This window comes from Spermophilus citellus (genome assembly GCF_964194105.1).
Source record: "Spermophilus citellus genome assembly, chromosome: 1".
Classification (NCBI taxonomy): domain Eukaryota; kingdom Metazoa; phylum Chordata; class Mammalia; order Rodentia; family Sciuridae; genus Spermophilus; species Spermophilus citellus.
Genome location: NC_138182.1, coordinates 283,293,661 through 283,317,916, shown reverse-complemented (window position 1 = coordinate 283,317,916; position 24,256 = coordinate 283,293,661). Strand labels below are relative to the sequence as shown.

At 41.1% G+C, this 24,256-nt stretch overlaps 1 protein-coding gene across 3 annotated transcripts in view; it reads left to right on the top strand.

Moving 5' to 3' along the window:
* The window catches only part of SRD5A1 (steroid 5 alpha-reductase 1), a 44,059-nt gene that overhangs the window by 3,280 nt on the left and 16,523 nt on the right, over window positions 1–24,256 (top strand). For 2 of the 3 annotated variants that reach the window (XM_081291832.1, XM_081291830.1), the window contains exons 2-3: window positions 23,798–23,838; window positions 24,032–24,198. In XM_081291832.1, the coding sequence (XP_081147958.1) occupies window positions 23,798–23,838; window positions 24,032–24,198 (208 nt within the window). The remainder of the gene's footprint in view (window positions 1–23,797; window positions 23,839–24,031; window positions 24,199–24,256) is intronic. The other variant, XM_081291831.1, reaches the window with a different exon arrangement.

Sequence of the window (24,256 nt, the reverse complement as noted above, 5' to 3'; positions counted from 1 at the left end):
TAAACTTTCTGTGTAGCCTGTACATCAAACACAAGGCTTATTTCTTGAAATTTGTATCAAGCTATATCGTTTCAGCTTTTAGCTCTTTAGAAAAGAGCAGTTCCCGTTCTTAGTTGGAGAATTGTAGCCAGATATTAGGGAAAAAGCTAGAATGATTTAGGATCTAGTCCCATCTAGAGGTAAATAGTAGGAACCCGAAAACAATGAATAAAGATGCAGTCTAATAGTGAGTGTACTGTAGTTTGCTTCTGAAACATAATTTTGTACTTGCAGTCTTAACAAAATTGGAGCAAAAGTAATCAAAGAAAAGCTTACTTTGCAAAATAAGCTTAGTCTTACCAATTTGGATTATTTACATTAGCTCAGCAGGACATGTGAGTTGCCATTTGTAATCTCAGATTTTGAACCCTCTGAAGGTAGGCTTTAGGTTTCACATGTAGCACCATGATGCCTTAGAGTCCCAGGGACTACAGAAGAGTGACAGTTTTTATTTGCTCACTATAAGGCTGGGAACCCTTGAAGCCAGGAATTCTACACATATTTTCAAATATGGCATTCCAATTGAAGCCATTGTTTCCAACTGTAGACTATAAAGAGAACAGATTCTTACTAAACTTGTACAAATTACTATATTTGCATAAAAAATAAAAGTATGATTAGTTTCTGAATGTTTGAAGTACCAGGTAGGGAAGAAAAATGTGTTTCTGTGTTCATAAAAGCGTACTTTACCAAATTGCTGTAGACTATAAGAAAGATGTTTTCTCAAATCTAGAAGACAAAAGCATTTAAGTAAAAAAGCCAACAACTATTTAAATAAAAAATGTAAAAACGTGTAAATTGTATCAGTTTAGTCCATCTCACATGAGGGGTCCGATTCAGTTTGATCTTGGCTAGTGGTTTCATGAACCCCTCGGTTTCTTCATTGAGTCCTGGAAATTCCTGTTGATTCCATTGATCTTCAGGAGTGCTCTTTAGAGTCTTTCCCAGGGATCTGTGATTGCAAACGTGTAGGAAAGAATCAGAACGGGGGATGACAAGAGACTTAGAATAGCCTGCTTAGCATCCTGACAAGAGTTCAGCAGAGGATGAGGAAGTAGTGATTTTTATCACACCCAGGATTTTAAAATACAATCATCTGTCAGCATGACTGACACTAGGAATATCAGAATTCATAAATTTTACATCAGTAATCTGTCCATACAAATATAACTTTAAAAAAATTTAGCATTGCTTTATTATTTAAAGTGTTTCCCATTCAACCCAACATTCCAGGTAAGCAGAGTTGGTTTATTACAAAATAAGGTTTGTATCCCTTTGAGGATGTTTGGTGGCCTGTGTTAGTCAGTTTTCCATCCCTGGGACCAAATACTTGACCTAAGCAACTCACAAGGAGGATAGGTTTATGGGTCATGGTTCAGAGATTCAGTTCATGGTCAGTTGACCACGAAGCGTTGGGTCTGTGTGAGGCAGAATATGATGGCAGAGCAAGTGGAGGGGTAAGCAAAGAGAGAGGGCAGGGCCCGGGTCTCACTCTCCCTTTACCCAGTGACCAGTGACCTTCCTTCCACTAGGCCCTTCCATCTAAAGGTTCCAGCACCTCCCAGGGGTACCATCAGCTGGGGACCAAGTCTTTACCACATGGACCATTAGGGGACACTCGATGCACAGCCCAGCTGGAAAATCTCCCTTAACGCTACATGAAAAGACTCATTTAGAACTTTGATTCTGGGCAGAATGTTCCACGTATCAATATTTTAGAAACATTCAAGAAAAATAGGGTTAAGATCAATATCAAATAATAATCAATTATTATTAAACAAGAGTGACAAGTAAAATAATTCAATAGCAAATAGATGTAAAAAAAAAGGGCCAATTTTCCTAAGTAACCAAAAACTTATAAAGACACCATGAAACACAGGAAATTATATATATATATATATATATATATATATATATATATATATATATATATATTTGGTTGTAGTTGGACGCAGTACCTTTATTTATTTTTATGTGGTGCTGAGGATCAAATCCAGGGCCTCACACGTGCTACGCGAATGCTCTACTGCTGAGCCACAGCCCCAGCCCAGGAAATTATCTTGATATAACAAAATCTTTGTTTCTCAGGTTGGTTACCAAAAGGTAGGAAAAAGATCCTCCTGTGGTGTGCTTGCTTCTGTTGGTAAGCCTGGAAGGTACCTGGAAGTCAAGCCTGGTGAGAAGGTGCTGGGGATTAACTAGAGCCTGGAGGAGCATGTGTTGCACTTTAAGAGTGCATGTCAGAATGACAAGTGAGAACCAGCTCCGCTTGCAGCACGGTTCTCAGCACCTCTCATGGAGGTGCATGAAGTCGTCTGGTTTCAGGACAGTATGTCAGGAAAACACATTGTTAGCACCAGGCTGCAGTAGCTGAGCCAGGGCTGGAGAGGAAATCAGAATTCCACAGGAGCTGACTCAAAGCTAAGAGGTACAAAATTCAGCGGAGACTACAAGACCAGAAAAGTTGCCCTGCAGGAGATGGTCGAAATTATAAAGACACCAATTTCAGAATTAGAAATTGAAACCTAGTGCAAGTCGCAGTAGCTCAGTGGTAGAGAACGTGCCTGGAAGGGCCTGGATTGAACCCCCAGCACTCTAAAGGAAGCAGAGAAGAGCTCCTGTGCATCTTCATGGAGAACAGATAGGCATTTCCAGAAAACCTATATCTTTAAACAGAACACTAGATTCTGATTTTGTATTGGTGTGTTAATGCTCAAGTTTTAGAAAAACCTGTGAACGTTTTTCTCTACTTAGCGCCAACTTATCATACACAAAGTTTCTCTCATAAGATTCATCCTTCTCAAACCTCCCACTCCACCATCTGCCCAGACCCGCTTCATCTCTAGCTTTGCCCTGTATTTATTTTTTCCCATTTTAGAACAATCTAGTTGATACCAAAAGCTTGGTCCTTGTCCCCAATGCTTAGGACAAAGTTTTAAGAAAACAGAAAAAAAGTTTAATTGCTTTACTAGCAAACGGGGAGGCAAGGGGCTCTGTCATAGAGGCTGCCGGTCTCACTGCCCGGGGAACCGAGGGCTCACAAGGGGCTGTGGGGGCTGTTCTCCCAGCATCATTATTAGCAGATCCAATTCCTGGTTGTTGTGCTAGGTCTAGTTTCTTTAAGCTTGTGGATAGTGAGCACACTCACAGTAGGACAGGAGGAAGTGTACCCCTGCTTCCCGGCAGCTGGGGAGGGATTGAGAGAAAGAGGGAACAAAACCTGCCAGTTTTAAAAACAATCCCCCAGTGGTTGAGCAGCAAGGTTTACCTTCAGAAGATGAAAAGGACCCTGTTACATGACAGAGGCCCTGTGCACAGGGTTCTGCTTGGACTACAACCTTCATCCTCCCACACAGAATTCCCTCCCCTGTCCCACCCCTTTCTCACACACACATACACTGTCCATGTATCATTTTAACTTATCAAAAGTGCATCCTGATACCTACCCCTGTTTTCACATCTCTTTCCAACTTGTATGTTTCTTTCTGTCTTGTTTTTATTTCCGTCCTTAAATTTACATTTTGAGGGGCTGGGGATGTGGCTCAAGTGGTAGCACGCTCGCCTGGCATGCGTGCGGCCCGGGTTCGATCCTCAGCACCACATACAAACAAAGATGTTGTGTCCACTGAAAATTAAAAAAAAAAAAAGTCAAGAGGTGGAAAAAAAAAACAAATTTACATTTTGAAAAGCTTTTTTAAAAACACTCCCTTTTAGACATGACACTTTTCTTTGATAAATGAACTTAATTTGTCATCAATCCATCTTAATTTTCTTACATTCTTTGCATATAGAATTACAGTTTTAATAATTTTTAATTCTTACTAGCTTTAGTTTCCAGTGAAGACCCAAAAGGAAAACAGTCAGTCTTGAATTGTTTGTTTTCAACCAGATTTATGTCTAGAAACACCTGCTCCCTCCCACTTGTTCGGTGTGGAACAGGGACATGGGGATAAAGGCTTCTCTGTGGATTAAGGTTTAGACTTTTATGAGTATCTTACTTAATTTCGCATAACAAGTTTAACATTCCAAGTTACAGGGAAAGTTCACTTATAAACATTTATCTCATTTACGTTCACCTTATGAAAACTTGGGTATCAGAAAAATCCTTTTAGCGAAGTTTCTGCGCCTGACACACAGAACAGTGGATGTTGCATTGCGCTCTTGTTCGCACATTTATTTTTAGGTAAAACTTAACACCTCATGACCTTAAGCATCTCACGGAGAAACCCCAGCAAGGATGTATGCTAACACAGTTCAGAGGACACTTTCATTTTTACTGATCATTGTGCCACATCCTAATTTCTATGGAGCTCCACAGAAGTGACTCCATTTTGGTTCTGACGGCCTTTACAACCCGTCACTTGTGACCTGGGGGAAGTTACTGAACCATGTGCGCCAGGGTTTCCCCACCTCAAAACAGGCACAGGGATGGCACTGCCTGGCATGCATATTACACCAGGCGAGTCCCTGGGCTGCCTGTGTGGAAGGACCCATCCAGTGCTCAGTACTTGGCATCAATACTTGGCCTCGCTCTGTGATGGGCACATCCTGCATGCACTCTGTATGGTTCATGCACACGGCTGCCAGCTGCAGTGCCAGTGAAGACCTCTGAAGGCGTGGCGTTGGAAACTAAGGGGGCACTTCTTGTGTCAGTGGAGGCCTCGGGATAGGAGGCATCACTCAAACGGAAGAGTGAACACTGTCTGCCCCCCAAAGACCCAGAGTCGTCCCTAGAGTGGTACAACCTGAGTAGATCCTTGGGCGCAGGCAAGACTGCACAGAGCAGGTGTGAGACCAGGGCTGCTGAATGCGGGACTGCTGGTATTGAAGCCCCTGATCCCTGGACTAGTGGGTTAAAACGCCATTCCAAGAGGATTTGCTGGGCCAGGTGTAGTTTTTAAAACTGCTGTATATGTTGCACAGAGCCCATGTGGTTCAGGGACACTAACGTTGTCCAAAAAGACAAGAACATTTTCCGTCTTACCCAAGCAACTAACTTATTAAATAGTCATTTGACCTGAGTTGGCGAGAACTTGCAAGAGACCTGGGGTGGAAACAGCATTCGGCACTGGTAATAAGCCCTCTTCGCTGGCCTTGCAAACTTTAGAAAGCCCCTCCACCTGGACAGAGCACCACAGATGATACAGGACCCAGCACAAGAACAGAAGAAACCAAGCCCAGGTGGGCACGGGGACACCAAGAGGGCAGCAGGTAGGCTGAGGTCTAGAGCCAGGTCCTGGGGCTGGCCACAGGCAGGGGCATCCAGTGGTGGCTGCAGAATGACAGTTCTTCCAAGAGCCAGTGACAGTACCTGGACAAGGAAGATGGACCATAATCTCAAAGAGGGAGGGCAAGTAAGGGGCGGGCGTGTTTACTTCTGGGATAAGGGACCCTGCCTGCTGATGTGCTTGCTCAGCCCAGCACCAGACTTAGAAAGCATGAAGCTCGCTCCTCAGTGAAGTGGGTAACTAAGAGAAGTCACTGAAATTTAATACTGGACAGTAAAGAATCCCTATGGACACAGAAATTTGGAAACATTAGACATAATATAAGAAATAGCCCATTAGAGGTGCCCCCTTCGCTGAGTGGAGGGGCGTGCAGGCAGAGGGAGGACAGCAGCATTAAAAAAAAAAAAAAAAGTGGCCTGTGGAATACAGAGGGAGCTGATCTTAATGGACCAGAGTTGGTGGGGGAAGTTGTTGAGTGGAAAGCAACAAAAATCACTCAGCCCACAGGCATATAGCTCAGCAGGAGCCAGGGTGCGGTTGCTGTGACTGTAGACTGTACAGTGAACAATGTAGTAGACACCTTGTGTTTAATGCCTGATCTGGCTCCCAGTTTTTATTGTTGGTGCTGATGTCAAATGCTGGCCTCGGCATTCCTATAGAGGTGGCCATAAGTTTTATAGGTGTCAAAGTAGACACTGGACAGATCTTAGGCTGCACATGTGTTGCTGTCATGAGTGCTACCCCTGGCTCGCCCTCCCTCTAAGAAGGCTGGGAGTGATCAGTACACTTCAGGTTCACAGAGTAGAGATTCTGCTGCTGAGCAGTACTCACAGCTCAGCCAAGCAATACCAAATCTAACAAAGATCTAGCCCCACCTGAACCTCAAAAATACTTCAACACATAGAACTAGGGAGACAAAAACCTCAAACCCTCAAACAGTCCCCAAATAGGAACAAATAGAAGGGGACCTCCGATCCTACTCCTGAACATCTGCTTGTACATCAGAAATAGAGAAGTCCCAAAAGAAAAAAGATAACCACACATAAAAGGACACATGTATAAAAAAGTAAGGGGAATCCATCTCAATTGATGTGCAAGTCTGAGCTTTCTGAAAACTTGAGGAAACAGGCAAATCTGCCCCCCAAAATTCACAGTACCCCACAGATATGGAAGTGGATGAAATTTCAGAGGAACTCTAAAAAACAGATTATTAAAATGTTCAATGAAGTTAAAGAAGAACTAAGAAATGAATTGAGAGAGCAAATATAGGAGATAAAAGACCATTTCGATAAAGAATTAGACTATGAAAAGAAACCAAGCAGAACGCCTAGAAATGAAGGACGTAATGAATCAAATTTAAAATTCACTTGAAGGCATCATCAACAGATTAGATTGTGTAAAAAATAGAACCGTAGATCTTCAGCAGAACTTCAGGCCTTGAAGACAGGGTATGTGATCTTGAATATACAGTATGCAATAAAGGAAAATAAAAATAAAAAACCATGATCAGAATATTCAAGAGCTCTGAGACAGCACGAAGAGAAGAAACCTGAGAGTCGCTGAGATAGAAGAGAACTCGAAGATACAGGCTAAAGGCATTAAGAACATTTTCAGTGAGATAGTAACAAAAGCTTTCCATATATTAGAAATGAGCTAGGGTCCACAGATATATATAGGACCCCCAGATAGATAATATCATAACAGAACTTTTCAAAGACATCATAATCAAAATGCCTAACATAGAAGATAAGGAAAGAATATTGAAAGCTAAAAGAGAAAATCATCAAGTCACATTTGGAGGTAAACTAAAAGTCTCACCTCTGACTTCTCATCTCAGACCCTAAAATCAAGGAGGGCCTGGAATGAAATATTCCAAGCTCTAAAAGAAAACAATTGCCAGCCAATATTGCTATATCCAGCAAAATTGATGTCTTTCAAAATTGATGGAAAAATAAAAATTTTCTATGATAAGGATAAACTAAAAGAATTTGTGATCACTACAAAGAATACTGAAAGATAAACAGCACACAGAGGAACCAAACACCAAATAGATGATCTACCAAACAGATGGAGATCATAGAAGAGCAACCAACTAAATGAAAATTAAGACAGAATTAGATATAGTAAACAAACAAAAATGTCAGGAAACAACACACACACACTCATAGTAACACCGAATGTCAATGTTCTCGACTATCAAATTTAAAGACATAGATTAGCAGAATGAATTAAGAAATAAGGTCCAACTGTATACTGTTTACAGGAGTCTCATTTCATAGGCAGACACCCATAGACTAAGAGTGAAAGAATGGAAAAAAATATTACATTCAGATGGGGTCAGAAAACAAGCAGGAGTAGCTACTTTTCTCATATCTGACAAAGCCGATTTCAAGCAAAAATTAATCCAAAGAGACAAGGCAACTACATACTAGTAAAGGGATTGATCCAACAAGAAGATTTGACAACAGCGAATATATATGCCCCTAACATCAGTGAACCTAATTACATTTAAAAAATGCTTCTTGACATTTAATCCCAGATAAACCCCAATACAATAATACAGGGTGATTTCAACATACACATATTACCAATATATAGGTCATCCAAATGTAAAATCAATAAAGATATTTCAAACCTAAATACTGTAAATCAAATGGACCTCATAGACACTAGAGAACGTTTCACTGTAGAACAGCTGAATTTACCTTCCTCTTAGCAGCTCATGGAACCTTTTCCAAAACAGACCACATTCACAGTGTTTTATATCACAATGTAAGTCTTAGTTAATATGAATTTTAAAAATCCATAGAATCATGTGCATCCTATCAAATTATAATGGAATGAAACTAGAGATTAATGGGAAGAAAAATAATAGAAACAACATAAACACTTGGAGATTGAAAGATACACTTTTAAATGAAGAATGGATGATAGAAGAAATGAGAGAGAAATCAAGAAATTCTTAGAAACAAATGAGAACAGATATGCAACATATGGAATTCTCTGGGACAGTATGAAAGCGGTTCTAAGAAGAAAAATAGGATTGAGTGCCGTTAGGGAGCAGCAAATGAATCATGGGTCTTGAACTGCCTAGAGAGAGAGGCAATACTTCTCTTGGGAATTTCACAGTATAAAGGTGCCAATGGAAGATTGCTTAATTGCTATGGTAATGCCATCTTCAAAGGGGACTTCTGTGCCAGCCCCAGAATTTATCAGTTCATGACCTAATGTTCAAATACCAGGCACCCTGGGGTATAGAATTATGGGTATAAGCTGATAACTGTTATTGAACTGTTCATACCTTTGCCCTCAGTTCTGTTTGTTTTAAAGTAACTTTCTCACAGTAAATCCCTTTGATTTTAAAACCTATATAAGAAATGTGCTGAGCTTGCTCGTAGTCAGTCTTCCTCCATCGGAGGCTGGCTGAACCGCTGGGCCCTGCTTTTTCTCTACTTTTGTGTGGGTCGGTCTGTTCTAAGTCCGCTCACCACCCAGTTTGGTAACCTGAATAAACGGCCTTGAAGGATGCGGCAAAGTGCCTACATTAAAAAAAAAAAAATCCAAAATAAATAAGTTTATGCTCTACCTCAAGGACTTAGAAAAGGAAGAACAAACTAATTCCAAATCAGTAGAAGACAGAAAATAATTAAGACTATAACAGAAACAGCGGCCACCATCGTAGAGAGCTGAAGTATCCACCGCCACTCTCCGACAGATTGCAGCAACAAAACAGGTGTGTGTGACCCAGCCCAGCCCCCATACTTAGGGGGATTTCGCATAAAATCTCTCCTAGACTTTCAGGGGGAGGCAGTATCAGAGTGAGCCTGCATAAAGACTAAAGGGGAGCTAGAGGCACCTGACGCTCAACCCCCCCTCCCATCAGCGGACAAAACAAAACCTGCCTAGCCAGCGCTGGGGGAGGGGCAAGCAGAAAAAATCAAAACCATAGAGTGCCGGGGATCCCAAAAGCCAACGGTGTGACCCCGGAGATCCAGGCTGTCTGATACGCGCGGCCTGCCCCGAGGCTACAGAAGGCGTGGCGCCGCAGAGAAGGGGTTAACCAGTCAGCAGGGAATTAAGTGGCTGCGACACGGTGGTATCCCACCAGCCAAGCCCAAGCCCGCACTGACCCCCGGGCTGAGTTCGGGATTGCAGTCGGGGAAGGAAGCCGGTAAGGCCCCGCCCCCCACAAGGGACACTCCGCTAAGGCAAACAGCGGCCACCATCTTAGAGAGCTGAAGTATCCACCGCCACTCTCCCACAGATTGCAACAAAACAGGCCCAGAGTACAGTTTGAACTGCCGAGAACCATCACTGAGGGGAAATCTGGTCTAGCAGGAGAACCCAAGCCTGGCAGGAGAGAACAGGAGACTAGAGGCAAGGCTCTTGTGACTGGGCAGCTGTAAACTGCAGGCCCGCCGGCGACAGTTCATCCACTGCCAGCGTAACTGGGCGGTAGGAGAGCGCCCTCCCGCTGGCGATGGATCACCTGCCCACGGCCTGAGATACTGGGCGGCGGGAGTCTGCCCGCCTGCCACGACCGGGTGCTGAAACCAAACAGAGACAGTCCAGTCACACCCCCCCATTAGGGCACCCCGGCAAGGAGACTGGGGCACGGCATAGCAGAGTAGTGTCGTCACTGGAGCTCAGACGTCGGAATTCCTTCCCAGCAGAATCCACGTTAGCAGGCATAGTTCAACAACACAAAGGAGGGACATCAGAGTAATACAGAAACAAAACAAATCTATAGAAGAGAGCAGAAACACGACAATCAAAAAGAGCTGGAAAGTAACGTGGACAACATGAGAAAACAAGGGAAAAAAGGATTTCAAACAATGCAAGACAACTCAATTCTACAGGAGGACATAGAAACTTCAGAAACAGGGATATGGAAAGAACTCAAGGGATACCTAACTCGAATGGAAAGGAATATTAGAGAAGACATGAGACAGCAAGTCCAAGAAATAAAAGTATATTTTGAAAATGAATTAAACAAACAAATTCAAATGGCAAAGAACGAGATCTACCAGGAGATAGAGATCTTAAAAAAAAATCAAACAATAATCCTAGAATTGCAGGAAACTATAAACCAAATTAAAAACTCAAACGAGAATATTACAAATAGACTTGATCAAGTAGAAGTCAGAACATCAGATAATGAAGACAAGGTTTATCAACTTGAAAAGAATATAGTCAACACAGAAAAGATGCTTAAATCCCACGAACAATCTATTCAAGAGTTATGGGATGTCATAAAAAAACCAAATCTGAGAGTCATAGGGATAGAAGAAGGCACAGAGTTTCAAACCAAAGGAATGGACAGCATATTAAATGAAATAATTTTAGAAAACTTCCCAGAGATGAAAGATGGAATGGATTGCCAAATCCTGGAAGCCTACAGGACCCCAAACATTCAAAACCATAATAGACCAACCCCAAGACATATAATTATGAAGATAGCCAACGTACAGAACAAGGAGAGAATATTAAAAGCTACGAGAGAAAAGAGGCAGATTACTTTCAGGGGTAAACCAATTAGGTTAACGACCGATTTCTCATCACAAACTTTGAAAGCGAGAAGATCCTGGAATAATGTATTTCAAACGCTGAAAAATAATGGATTCCAACCAAGAATACTATATCCAGCAAAATTGAGCTTCAAATTTGACAATGAAATTAAAATCTTTCATGATAAACAAAAGCTAAAAGAATTTGCAGCAAGAAAACCAGCTCTGCAAAGCATTTTGAACAAAACACTACAAGAAGAGGATTTGATAAATAGTGCCCAAAACTAACAGCAGGAGGTATCTCAGTAAAGGGGGAGGAAAACAACCAAAAAGCAAAACTAGCCAAACTAAAATAAATAAATAAAGAAGCATGACTGGAAATACAAATCATATCTCAATTGTAACCTTAAATGTTAATGGCCTAAATTCACCAATCAAGAGACATAGGCTAGTAACCTGGATCAAAAAAACAAATCCAACAATATGCTGCCTTCAGGAGACTCATATGATAGGAAAAGACATACACAGGCTGAAGGTAAAAGGTTGGGAAAAATCATACCACTCATATGGCCCTCGGAAGCAAGCAGGAGTGGCCATACTCATATCGAATAAAATCAACTTCAAACCTAAGTTAATCAAGAAGGATAAAGAAGGTCACTATATACTGTTAAAAGGAACCATCCACCAACAAGACATAACAATCATCAATTTGTATGCACCAAACAATGGAGCTGCAACGTTCATAAAACAAATTCTCCTCAAGTTCAAGAGTCAAATAGACCACAACACAATAATTATGGGTGCCTTCAACACACCGCTCTCGCCATTAGACAGATCCTCTAGACAAAAGCTGAATAAAGAAACTATAGAACTCAACAGCACAATCAATAACCTAGACTTAACCGACATATATAGAATATATCAACCATCATCAAGTGGATACACGTTCTTCTCAGCAGCACATGGATCCTACTCAAAGATAGACCATATATTATGCCATAAGGCAACTCTTAGTAATTATAAGGGCGTGGAGATAATACCATGCACCATATCTGACCATAATGGAATGAAATTGGAAATCAATGATAAAAGAAGGAAGGAAAAATCCTACATCACATGGAAAATGAACAATATGTTATTGAATGATCAATGGGTTGTAGAAGACATAAAGGAGGAGATGAAAAAATTCTTAGAGTCAAATGACAACACAGACACAACATACCAGAATCTATGGGACACAATGAAAGCAGTTTTAAGAGGGAAATTCATTTCTTGGAGTTCTTACCTCAAAAAAAGAAAAAACCAACAAATAAATGAACTCACACAACACCTCAAAAACCTAGAAAAGGAAGAGCAAAACAACAGCAAATGTAGTAGAAGACAAGAAATAATTAAAATTAGAGCAGAAATCAACGAAATTGAAACAAAAGAAACCATTGAAAAGATAGATAAAACTAAAAGTTGGTTCTTTGAAAAAATAAATAAGATAGACAAGCCCTTAGCCATGCTAACGAAAAGAAGAAGAGAGAGAACTCAAATTACTAACATACGAGATGAAAAAGGCAATATCACAACAGACACTACAGAAATACAGAAGATAATTAGAAAGTATTTTGAAACCCTATATTCCAATAAAATAGAAGATAATGAAGATATCGATAAATTTCTTAAGGCATATGATTTGCCCAGATTGAGACAGGAAGACACACACAATTTAAACAGACCAATAACAAAAGAAGAAATAGAAGAAGCCATCAAAAGACTACCAACTAAGAAAAGCCCTGGACCAGATGGCTATACAGCGGAGTTCTACAAAACCTTCAAAGAAGAATTAATACCAATACTTTTCAAGCTATTTCAAGAAATAGAAAAAGAAGGAGCTCTTCCAAATTCATTCTATGAGGCCAACATCACTTTGATCCCAAAACCAGACAAAGATACTTCAAAGAAAGAAAACTACAGACCAATATCTCTAATGAACTTGGATGCAAAAATTCTCAATAAAATTCTGGCGAATCGAATACAAAAACATATCAGAAAACTTGTGCACCATGATCAAGTAGGATTCATTCCTGGGATGCAAGGATGGTTCAATATACGGAAATCAATAAATGCTATTCACCACATCAATAGACTTAAAGACAAGAACCACATGATCATCTCGATGGATGCAGAAAAAGCATTTGACAAAGTACAGCATCCCTTTATGTTCAAAACACTAGAAAAACTAGGGATAACAGGAACTTACCTCAACATTGTAAAAGCTATATATGCTAAACCTCAGGCTAGCATCATCCTAAACAGAGAAAAACTGAAGGCATTTCCTCTAAAATCTGGAACAAGACAGGGATGCCCTCTATCACCACTTCTATTCAATTTAGTTCTCGAAACACTGGCCAGAGCAATTAGACAAACTAAAGAAATTAAAGGCATAAAAATAGGAAAAGAAGAAATTAAACTATCGCTATTTGCGGATGACATGATAATATACTTAACAGACCCAAAAGAGTCTACAAAGAAGCTGCTAGAGTTAATAAATGAATTCAGCAAAGTGGCAGGGTATAAAATCAACACGCATAAATCAAAGGCATTCCTGTATATCAGCAACAAAACCTCTGAAATGGAAATAAGGAAAACCACTCCATTCACAATATCCTCAAAGAAAATAAGATACTTGGGAATCAACCTAACAAAAGAGGTGAAAGATTTATACAATGAAAACTACAGAACCATAAAGAGAGAGATAGAAGAAGATCTCAGAAGATGGAAAAATGTACCCTGTTCATGGATAGGCAGAACTAACATCGTCAAAATGGCGATATTACCCAAACTTCTCTACAGGTTTAATGCGATGCCAATCAAAATCCCAATGGCATTTCTTGTAGAAATAGACAAAGCAATCATGAAATTCATATGGAAAAACAAAAGACCCAGAATAGCAAAAGCAATTCTAAGCAGGAAGTGTGAATCTGGAGGCATAGCGATACCAGAGGTCAAACTGTACTACAAAGCAATAGTAACAAAAACAGCATGGTACTGGTACCAAAACAGGTGGGTAGACCAATGGTACAGAATAGAAGACACAGAGACTAATCCACAAAGTTACAACTATCTTATATTTGATAAAGGGGCTAAAAGCATGCAATGGAGGAAGGATAGCATCTTCAACAAATGGTGCTGGGAAAATTGGAAATCCATATGCAACAAAATGAAATTGAATCCCTTTCTCTCGCCATCCACAAAAATTAACTCAAAATGGATCAGGGAGCTAGGTATCAAATCAGAGACACTGCGTCTGATAGAAGAAAAAGTTGGCTACGATCTACAAATTGTGGGGTCAGGCTCCAAATTCCTTAATAGGACACCCATAGCCCAAGAGTTAACAACAAGAATAAACAAATGGGACTTACTTAAACTAAAAAGTTTTTTCTCAGCAAGAGAAACAATAAAAGAGGTAAATAGAGAGCCTACATCCTGGGAACAAATCTTTACCCCCCACACCTCCGATAGAGCCCTAATATCCAGAATGTACAAAGAACTCAAAAAATTAAACAATAAGATAACAAATAACCCAATTAACAAATGGGCCAAGGACCTCAACAGACACTTCTCAGAGGAGGACATACAATCAATCAACAAGTACATGAAAAAATGCTCACCATCTCTAGCAATCAGAGAAATGCAAATCAAAACCACCCTAAGATACCATCTCACTCCAGTAAGATTGGCAGCCATTATGAAGTCAAACAACAACAAGTGTTGGCGGGGATGTGGGGAAAAGGGTACACTTGTACACTGCTGGTGGGACTGCAAAATGGTGAGGCCAATTTGGAAAGCAGTATGGAGATTCCTGGGAAAGCTGGGAATGGAACCACCATTTGACCCAGCTATTGCACTTCTCGGACTATTCCCTGAGGACCTTAAAAGAGCGCACTATAGGGATACGGCTGCATCAATGATTATAGCGGCACAATTCACAATAGCTAGACTGTGGAACCAACCTAGATGCCCTTCAATTGATGAATGGATAAAAAAAATGTGGCATCTATACACAATGGAGTATTATGCAGCACTAAGAAATGACAAAATCATAGAATTTGCAGGGAAATGGATGGCATTAGAGCAGATTATGCTAAGCGAAGCTAGCCAAGCCCTAAAAAACAAATGCCAAATGTCTGCTTTGATATAAAGAGAGCAACTAAGAACAGAACAGGAAGAAAGAGCATGAGGAAAAGACTACAGTAAACAAAGACGAATGGGGGGAGAGAAACGGAGAGAGAAGGGAAAGCATATGGAAATGGTAGGAGACCTTCAAGGATACATAAAATTATAAGAGGTTATGAGGGGCAAGGGGGAGGGAAAAAAAGGGAGAGAATTGAACAACAGCAGGGGAGGTAGAGAGGGAAGATGGGAGGGGAGGGGAGGGGAGGGGGGATAGTAGGGGATAGGAAAGGTAGCAGAATACAACAGTCACTAATATGGCATTATGTAAAAATGTGAATATGTAACAGATGTGATTCTGCAATCTGTATTTGGGGTGAAAATGGGAGTTCAAAGCACAATTTGAGTCTAATGTATGAAAGATGATATATCATGAACTATGTAATGCGATAAATAATCAATAAAAAAATTAAAAAAAAAGACTATAACAAAAATCAATGAAATTGAGAATGAAAAAAATACACAGGATCACTGCAACTAAGAATTGGTTCTTTGAAAAGATAAATAAGATTGATAAATCCTTAACCAAACTAACCAAAAGAAAGAGTGAGAAGACCCAAATAAACAATATTAGAGATGAAAAACAAAGGGAGATATCACCACAGACACTTCTGAAATCCAGAGAATCTTCAGAAACTTGAAAATTTATACTCCAATAAACTGGAGAATCTAGAAGACATTGACAAATTTCTAGACACATATGACATGCCCAGATTGAACTAGAAATTGAACAGAAAACCTAAACAGACCAATATCAAGTAATGGAATTGAAACAGCAATTAAAAGCCCTTCAACAAAGAGAAGCCCAGAACCAGACAGATTCTTAGCTGAGTTTTACCAGACCTTAAAGGACTAACACCAGTCCTTCTCAAACTGAAAGGAACAGAACACTCACAAACGCATTCTGAGTGTGGGGCTGGGGATGTAGCTCAGGGTAGAGTGCCTGCCTAGTATGTGCGAGGCACTGGGTTTGATCCTCAGCACCACATAAAAATAAATAAATAAAACACAGATATTGTGTTTATTTGTTTATTTATTTATTTTTTTGCTCTGGATTTTTGAGTACTTTTATTATTTTTTTTTATTATTGGTTGTTCACAACTTTACAAAGCTCTTGATATATCATACTTCATACATTAGATTGAACTGGGTTATGAACCCCCAATTTTACCCCAAATGCAGATTGCAGAATCATGTCGGTTACACATCCACAATTTTACATAAGGCCCTATTAGTAATTGTTGTATTCCGCTACCTTTCCTATCCCCTACTATCAGATATTGTGTTTATAACTAAAAAAAAATTAAAACATGCATTCTGTGAAAACAGTATAACCCTGATATCTTAACCAGACAAAGACATCAAGAAAGAAAACTATAGATGACGAACATAGATGCAGAAATTCTTAGTAAAATATTAGCAAACCACCTTCAGAAACACATCAAGAAGATAATGCACCTGATCAAGTGGGTTTCCTCTTGGGTGAAAACTTGTCTCAACCTATGCAGATCATTAACTGGAATCCACCTGCTAAATGCAATTAAGGACAAGAGTCATATGGTCATCCCAATACCAGCTGAAAGGACCTTTGAAAATCCAGCACCCATTCATGTTAAAACCACTGGAGAAACTAGGGATAAAGGGAACTTTCCTCAACATTATAGAGACAATATGTGACAAAGTGAGTGAGGAAAACCCGACAGCATTTCTTCTCAAATCAGGAACAAAACAGTGATGAGCACTCTCACCACATTTATTCAATATAGATTTAGAGAAGGAAATTAAATGGATACAAATAGGAAAAGAAGAAGTCAGACATGTACAATTAAACCTATACTGAATGACTCTCACCAAATCTTTATATTGAATTAATGGGCATCAGAGAAGTTAAATCTGTTTAGTTGTGCCATGATCCTGTGATTCTGTATCTAGAAGGCCAAAAATTCAATACAAAACTCCACCAAAAGACTTCTAGAGTTGATAAATGAATTCAACAAAGTAGCAGGATACACACTCAACACCCATGAATCAATAGCTTCCAACAGTGATTCTTCTGAGAAAGAAATTAGAAAAACCATCTTGCTTGCAATGACCTGAAAAAATAAGATACTTGGAAATTAATCTATCCAAGGAAGTGAAAGCGCTCTACAAAGAACGTTATAGAATACTAAAGACAGACACTGAAGATCTTAGAAGATAGAAGGATCTCCCATGTTCTTGAATAGGCAAAATTCATATTGCCAAAATGGCTATACTAGCAAAAGCAATATACAGATTCGGTGCACTCCCCATCAAAACACCAATGACATTCTTCACAGAACTAGAAAAAAAAAAACCAGCCTTAAATCCATTGGGAAGAATAACAGACCCAGAATAGCCAAAGCAATTCTGAGCAAGAAGAGTGAAACTGGAGACATCACAATACCTGACTCAAATTATTCTACTGAGCTATAGTTACAAAACCAGCATCTTACAGGCATAAAAACAGATATGACCAATGGAACAGAGTAGAAGACACGGAAACCCCCTTCCTGCCTCCCACACAGCCATCTGATGCTTGACGAAGGTACAAAAAAATCTAGATTGGAGGAAAGATAGCCTTTTAAACACATGGTGCTGGGGAAACTGGATCCATATGTAGAAAAATAAAACTAGACCCCTACCTCTCAGACTTCATAAAACTCAAATCAAAATGGACTTAGGAATTAGACCAGAAACTTTACAACTGCTAAAAGAAAACACAGGGTCAACTCTTCATTATGGAGATGCAGGCGATTTCCTCAACAAAACCCCTAAAGCTCAAGAAATAAAACCAAGAATCAATAAGTGAGATTCCATCAAATTCCAAGCTTCTGCACAGCAAAAAACCAAACCAAACCAAAACAAACCCAAGAGAATGAAGAGAGAGACTAAAAAACAGAAGATAATCTTAGCCAGCTACTCCTCTGACAGGGGATTAATATCCAAAATATACAAAGCCCTCAAAAAGCTTAACACCAAAAGTAAGTAAATAAACAACCCAACCAATAAATGGGCAAAAGAACTAAACAGACATCTCTCAAAAAAGAAACACAAATAGCCAGTGAATATATTCTAAAGTATTCAACAGCTTTAGCAGTCAGGGAAATCCAAATCAAAATAACACTAAGATTTCATGTTATACTAGTCAGAACGGCAGTTATCAAGGATACAATAATATTAAATGCTGGTGAGGATGCGGGGTGAAATGTACACTCATACATCGTTGGTGGATTGTAAATTAGTATAAGCACTCTGGAAAGCAGTGTGGAAATTTCTCAAAAACCTAGGAGTGGAGCCACTGTATGACCCAGCTATCCTATTCCTTGGTATTTATCCAGAAGAACTAAACCTCATACTGTAGCAATACAGCTGCATCAGGGTTTATAGGAGACAATTCATAATGGTAAAGTTATGGAATTATCCCAGGTGCTTGTCAGTAGAAGAATGGTTTAAGAAAGTGTAGTTTACATAACACAATGAAGTTCGACTCCGTCATAAAGAAGAATGAAATTATGTCACTTACGTAAATGGATGAAACTGGAGAGCATCATGCTAAGTGAAATAAGCCAAGCTCAGAAAATAAAGGGACGCGTTTTCTCTCATATGCTGAAGATACAAGAAAATAAGGAGGAAGGCGGGGATGGGTATCATTAAAAATATAGGGGAGATCAGTGCAGTAGGACAAGAGGAAGGGGGAGGACCGGGAAGGGAAGGAAATGGGGAATGAATCTAGCAAAATCATGCTCTGTGCATATGTAAGTATAGCCCAGGAGATTCCACCTTTGTGTGTATGTAAAAAGCATCAATCAAAAATAGGTGATGAGAGGAAGAGCAGTGGAGTAGAGCAGGCGAATCAGGGAGGGAGAAGGGGAGAAGTGGGGAATGGGGACTGAAGTGGACTGAATCAGATCACACCCATGCACGAATGACTCTGCCGAGATGAACCCACCACTGTGTTTAACTATAATGCCCAAATAAATAAATAAAAGTGGTTAAATCTACTCTAGCCTACATTAATGCCCAATCTCTAGATATTTGATATTCCTAAACTGAAGGTTGCCAGTAGGGTGTGGTGCCACTGACGTTATTTCCAAAGTCCAAGCATTTGGTAAATGAGTGCCTTGTTTGTCTCTGTAAGAGATCTGGGACATTACTATTCCAGTTTGTGGGAAAAATACTTCAAGAGATAATTTCTTGGTTCACAGTGTGACTTCACAAGGCATGAAACTTGCCTCCCAGATTAGAAAACCCCAAAAATCTCACTGTAAGTTTTTAAGGAATAGCTATTCCATATGCATGCTTGCATCTCAGCCCTCAGGAGGAAAGCTTTCCCTTGGCCCCTTCCCCTCTGGAGCAGAGGAGCACAGACATTGCTGACCAGTGGTCGGGTCTGGAGGAGGCAGCCACCCTGCTGTGTAGGAGAAGCTCAGAGCTCCCCATCCTGTGGGGACACCTGTGGTCCTCAAGGAGCGCATAGTGAACACATAGGGTACTCTGATGATTTCCTAATCCACTTTTCTTCCTCAGCATTCATAGGGTACTTTTACTTTCTGAGATTTGGAAACTTGCCTGATTATATCAGCTTTGTCAATCAACAGTGGCAGCTCTTCATCTCAGGAGATGTAACTTCCCTGTCTCACTTATGGAGTCTCTTCTGAACCCATTAGTTATCTCAGATAGGTGCCAGTATTGCGTGTGAATGAGCTCCAGTTGAGAGCCACACTCACTGTACAAAACTTATAAAATTCAGAAGAATCCAAGGAAGAAGAAAAAATCCCTCATAATTCCATGACTTAGAGAAAACAAGGTATATCTTTTCCCCATCTCTTTTATTGTTCTTCATGAGTTTTTATCACCTTTTTTAAGCAGAAATGGTACCCACAGAAACACACTCAAATCATGTAACCTACTTTTGACATTTGACATATTAAGTGTGTTTCTAACTTAATAGGGATATTTAATAAAAATGACTTCTGGTGACCACTTAATGTGACAGAGCACTGCCCGCTGTGTTCTATCTTGGTCCTTATGACATGGTAGAAGGGACACCTAGAAGGTGGTGTGTGCCCCCAGCCCTGCCGCTGCCCAGCGTGCAGTCTCCATTGGCACGTTACTGGTGTTTTAGTCAGCTGTCTCGCTGCTGCGACCAAAAGATCTGATGAACAATTTTAGGAGGAAAAGTTCATTTTACAGCTCATGGTTTCAGAGGTCTCAGTTCATAGACAGGTAGCTCCATTCCTTAGGCCTCAAGGTGAGGCAGAACATTATGGCAGAGGAGTGGCAACAGAGAGCAGGTCAGGACATAAGATCAGGAAGCAAGGAAAGAGCTCTGCTCAGCAAGGACAAAATACAGAGCACAAAGGCAGGCCCCCCCAGGGACCCACTGCCCCCAGCCACACATGGGAGAAACAGGAACACAGAAAGCAGGGATGGGAGGAGAGCAAGACTGACATGGAGCTGGGTGAGCAAGTCCTGTAGCTTTGTGTCCAGCATCTAGGGCACGTGGCATCCTGATGTCCTTTCCAAAGGGCTTATGTAGCTCTGCCCCTGTGGCTTTGCTGGTTGCAGCCCATGTGGCCTTATTTCTATTCAATTCCTGCAGATGGCCTTGGCAGACATTCCCCAACACTGCCATGTTTTAATCTTGGTGTCTCCAGTGCTCCTTGGCTTCCTCCTCACATCTCCATGCGTTGCCCTCTGGGGGCAGCCCTCAGGGCCTCCACCACTGCAGCACTTTGCCTGGCCTCCCAGGCCTTCCTTTGAAATCTCCACAGCAGCCTCCACGATGCCCTAACTCCAGCAGCCTGCATTCCTGCACAACCAGCACCCCATCATCCACCACCAGGATACCAGGGTTGATGCCAGGGTCCACCCCCACCTGGAGCAGTAGCCAGCTTCCAGGGACTGTGGCTGCAGCAGTCTCTGAGTGCCTGGGTGATTGGTGAATCAAGTTACTAGGCTGCCCTTTGAAGCAGGGTGTCCTGTGAGTCTAGTCTCAAAAGGCTTTGTCGTTTACACCCTTGCGCCTGAAATGGGTGTGTTCTTGCCAGTTTTTGAGATGCCCTCAAACCATCCTTCTTATTGTCTCTGGGCAGTCTTTAGAGTTTCTTAGTGGCTTTGATGTCATTAACAACCAGGATTCCTTAGCCCCAGTTTTGCTCCATTTTCTGGCAGAACTCCAAGTTTTTCAGATCTATCTGCTTTGCTTTCCTCTCCAGATTATCACAGTGAACTTGGCTAAAAGCCATCACTCCCTGAATACTATGCTGCCTAGAAATTTCTTCTGCCCTTTAAAAAGTCCATTGCCTAGGGTCTGGGGTTGTGGCTCAGCAGTAGAGCGCTCCTAGCACGTGCAAGGCCCTGGGTTCCATCCTCAGCACCACATAAAAATAAATAAATAAAATAAAGGTGTTGTGTCCAACTATAACTAAAAAATAAAATATTAAAATTAAAAAGTCCATGGCCTAAATTCAGCCTCATAGAAAGTCTTGGATACAGGCAAATGTAGACAATTTCTTAGCCAGAATGTAACATGAATGGTCTCTAGTCCAATTTCTAAAGTCCTCCTTCTCCTGAAACCTTAGGAGCCCCATGATCACTGTCCACAGTCCTGTTGGCATTCTGGTCTTCTGATCACCCCCCAGAATTGCCCATTAATCTCTGCTTACAACAATCTAAAGCTTTTTCAGCTTCCATATCTAAATGTCTCAAAATTCCTCCCACAAATTCAAATAAGCTCCCAAAACTTCTAAGCCACATGGTCAGGTTAGTTACAGTAATGATCCCACTTCTCAGTACCAGTTTCTGCTTTAGTCTGCTTTTTGCTCCTATGACCAAAATACCTGACAAGAACCACTAGAGGAGGAGAAGTTTATGTGGCAGCTCAAGTTTCAGAGATCTTAATCCATAGACGGCCCACTCTGCTCCTCAGGGCCCCGGGTGAGGCAGAACATTATGGCAGAAAAGTGGGGTAGAAGAAAGCAGCTCAGACAGTGCACCCGGAGGTAGAGAGAAGAGGTCTGCTCACCAGGAACAAAATATAACCCCAAAGGCACATCCCCAGGGACCCACCTCCTCCAGGCACCTGCTTGCCTTCTGTTCCACCCAGTTAATCCTAGTGGGGCGTAGCGCACTGATGAGGTTAAGACTCTCATAACCCAGTCAGCTGGAGTGGTGCCTCTGAGCCTTGTATCCTGATCTGTGAAACAGTGATGATGGTAACAGTTTTGAAGTGTGAAAAACAGCACTTAGTGTAAGATCAGAAACCATTAGGAAGATGTATCAGGAACTTAGAAGCACGTTCATGTTGTGCCTATGCTGTCAAACTCAGCCTGCAAGAGGCAGACAGCAGGGTGTCCTGACCACTGAAGCATCAGAGAACTCTGGCTTCTTTCTTAAAGCGCTTGGCTCAGCGCTTTACACCCGTCTACAAACCTGTGGATGCAGAGGTTCGCAGGTTCCATGGGGTGAAATTTGAGTCTTGTTTCTTTATGTGGAAAGGAGAGAAAATAGAAATGTTGTAACATAACAGAGAAAAGTGTTACAGTTTATCTTACATGTAATCTGATTAGTTGGAAAATAGAATTTCTTTGTAGCTCCCTGGGAACTGATTTTTTTTATATCTTTGGCTAATTATCAGATCAGAAAATAGACTTATGACATATTGCCTGGATAAAGTACGTGTTAGTCCAAGTACTTCATAGTTTCCCTTAAAGATAGTTTCCATCTTATAAGATTTCCATCTTCTTGGTCAATCCTTCTTTTCTTAAAGAACAGTAATAGCCATTTCCCACAGTTCCATGGGCAAGGGTGGCTAAGTGGGAAGACATTTTTAGTGATGAGATTTAAAATGCATGTTAGTACCCAACATGCACAAGGCCCTGGGTTCATTGCCCGCAACTGCAATAGAAATGTGCACATGCAGTTTCTATGTGTTGTGTGTACATGTGTATACATGTGTACATGTAATTTACAGTACTAATGAGAAGGACTGTAAGGAAGAGGAGTGTGAAGATAGAGAGAGGCTTGGGTCTCACCTTCACAAGGTGCAGCCAGCATTTGCCACTTGTTCAGATTTCAGCCTGAATTTGGAGCCATACTGGAAGATATTGACCAAAAGTTTGCAGTTTACAATTCCCATGTCCTGGAGGGACAATCCAAGTGTATTCCTTCTGGGTCAGTTTTGTTCATCTTTGTCTTTCAGGGATTTTGACAGTTGCATCAGGTTGTCAGAGTTAGTGGCACAAGTTGCTATCTGCTTTTCAGGACTGTAAGATTTATAGTGACGTGCTCTCTTTGGATATATGACACATTGACATTTAAGAGAAAATGCAAACACAAAATACATTTTGCATCCTCTTTTCTTGGTGGGTTTCTAATTCCTGATCCTTTTGTGCCCCTCCTTAACCCTCTAGTAGGGTGCCTATAGGCCAGCGGGCTGTAATGGGAGAGTGACATTTTTGAATCAGCCAGATTAGCACTTGAACTCAACCTCTCACTAGCCTGGTGACCTGGAACAGATTACTTCACACTGAGTCTTCCTTTTATCTGCTCAAACATGGTGACAGGTCCTCCTGCCAGGTAGCTGGGAACCCTTGCAGCGCTCTGTGCTTGGTGGAGGGAGCCCTGGTAGCAGGGATGGATGACATGGCAGTGTGGCCCAGATCCTGTTGCCCAGTAGAACTGCCCATGGTTTTAGGATAGTGGAAAACTTAAGAGCCTCCTGAGGCCTCCCTGTCTCTAATTCAGTGTGTCTGTTCCACATGCTGCACGCACGACAAGAGTCCCGAGCTCGTGCACCGTGGTGAACACCGCCAAAGCAGGTCAGTTCTCTCAGTGGACTTCTCAGTTACTATGATGTAATCCATGCCTTTGGCACAGAGTGCATCCATGCAAGTGTGACTAAGGATGACGTTAACCAAGAAAAACCAAGACAAGATGAAAATCCCAAGCCATATAAACAGAATTGCAGAATGTATTTTTTATTTCTTTTTAAATTTGTTTTTGTTTCCTTAGCACCTTGATTTTCCCATACCTGATTCGAGGAGGAAAACCCACACTGCTGTATTCATGGGCGATGGCATTTGTTTTCTGTACCTATAATGGCTACTTGCAAAGCAGATACTTGAGCCAATATGCAGTGTATGCGGACGACTGGGTCACCCAGCCCCGTTTTCTAACAGGTGAGCATCCAGGAGATCAGCTCTACCTCCCTTTCCATCAATGAACCCCCAAGGGAGA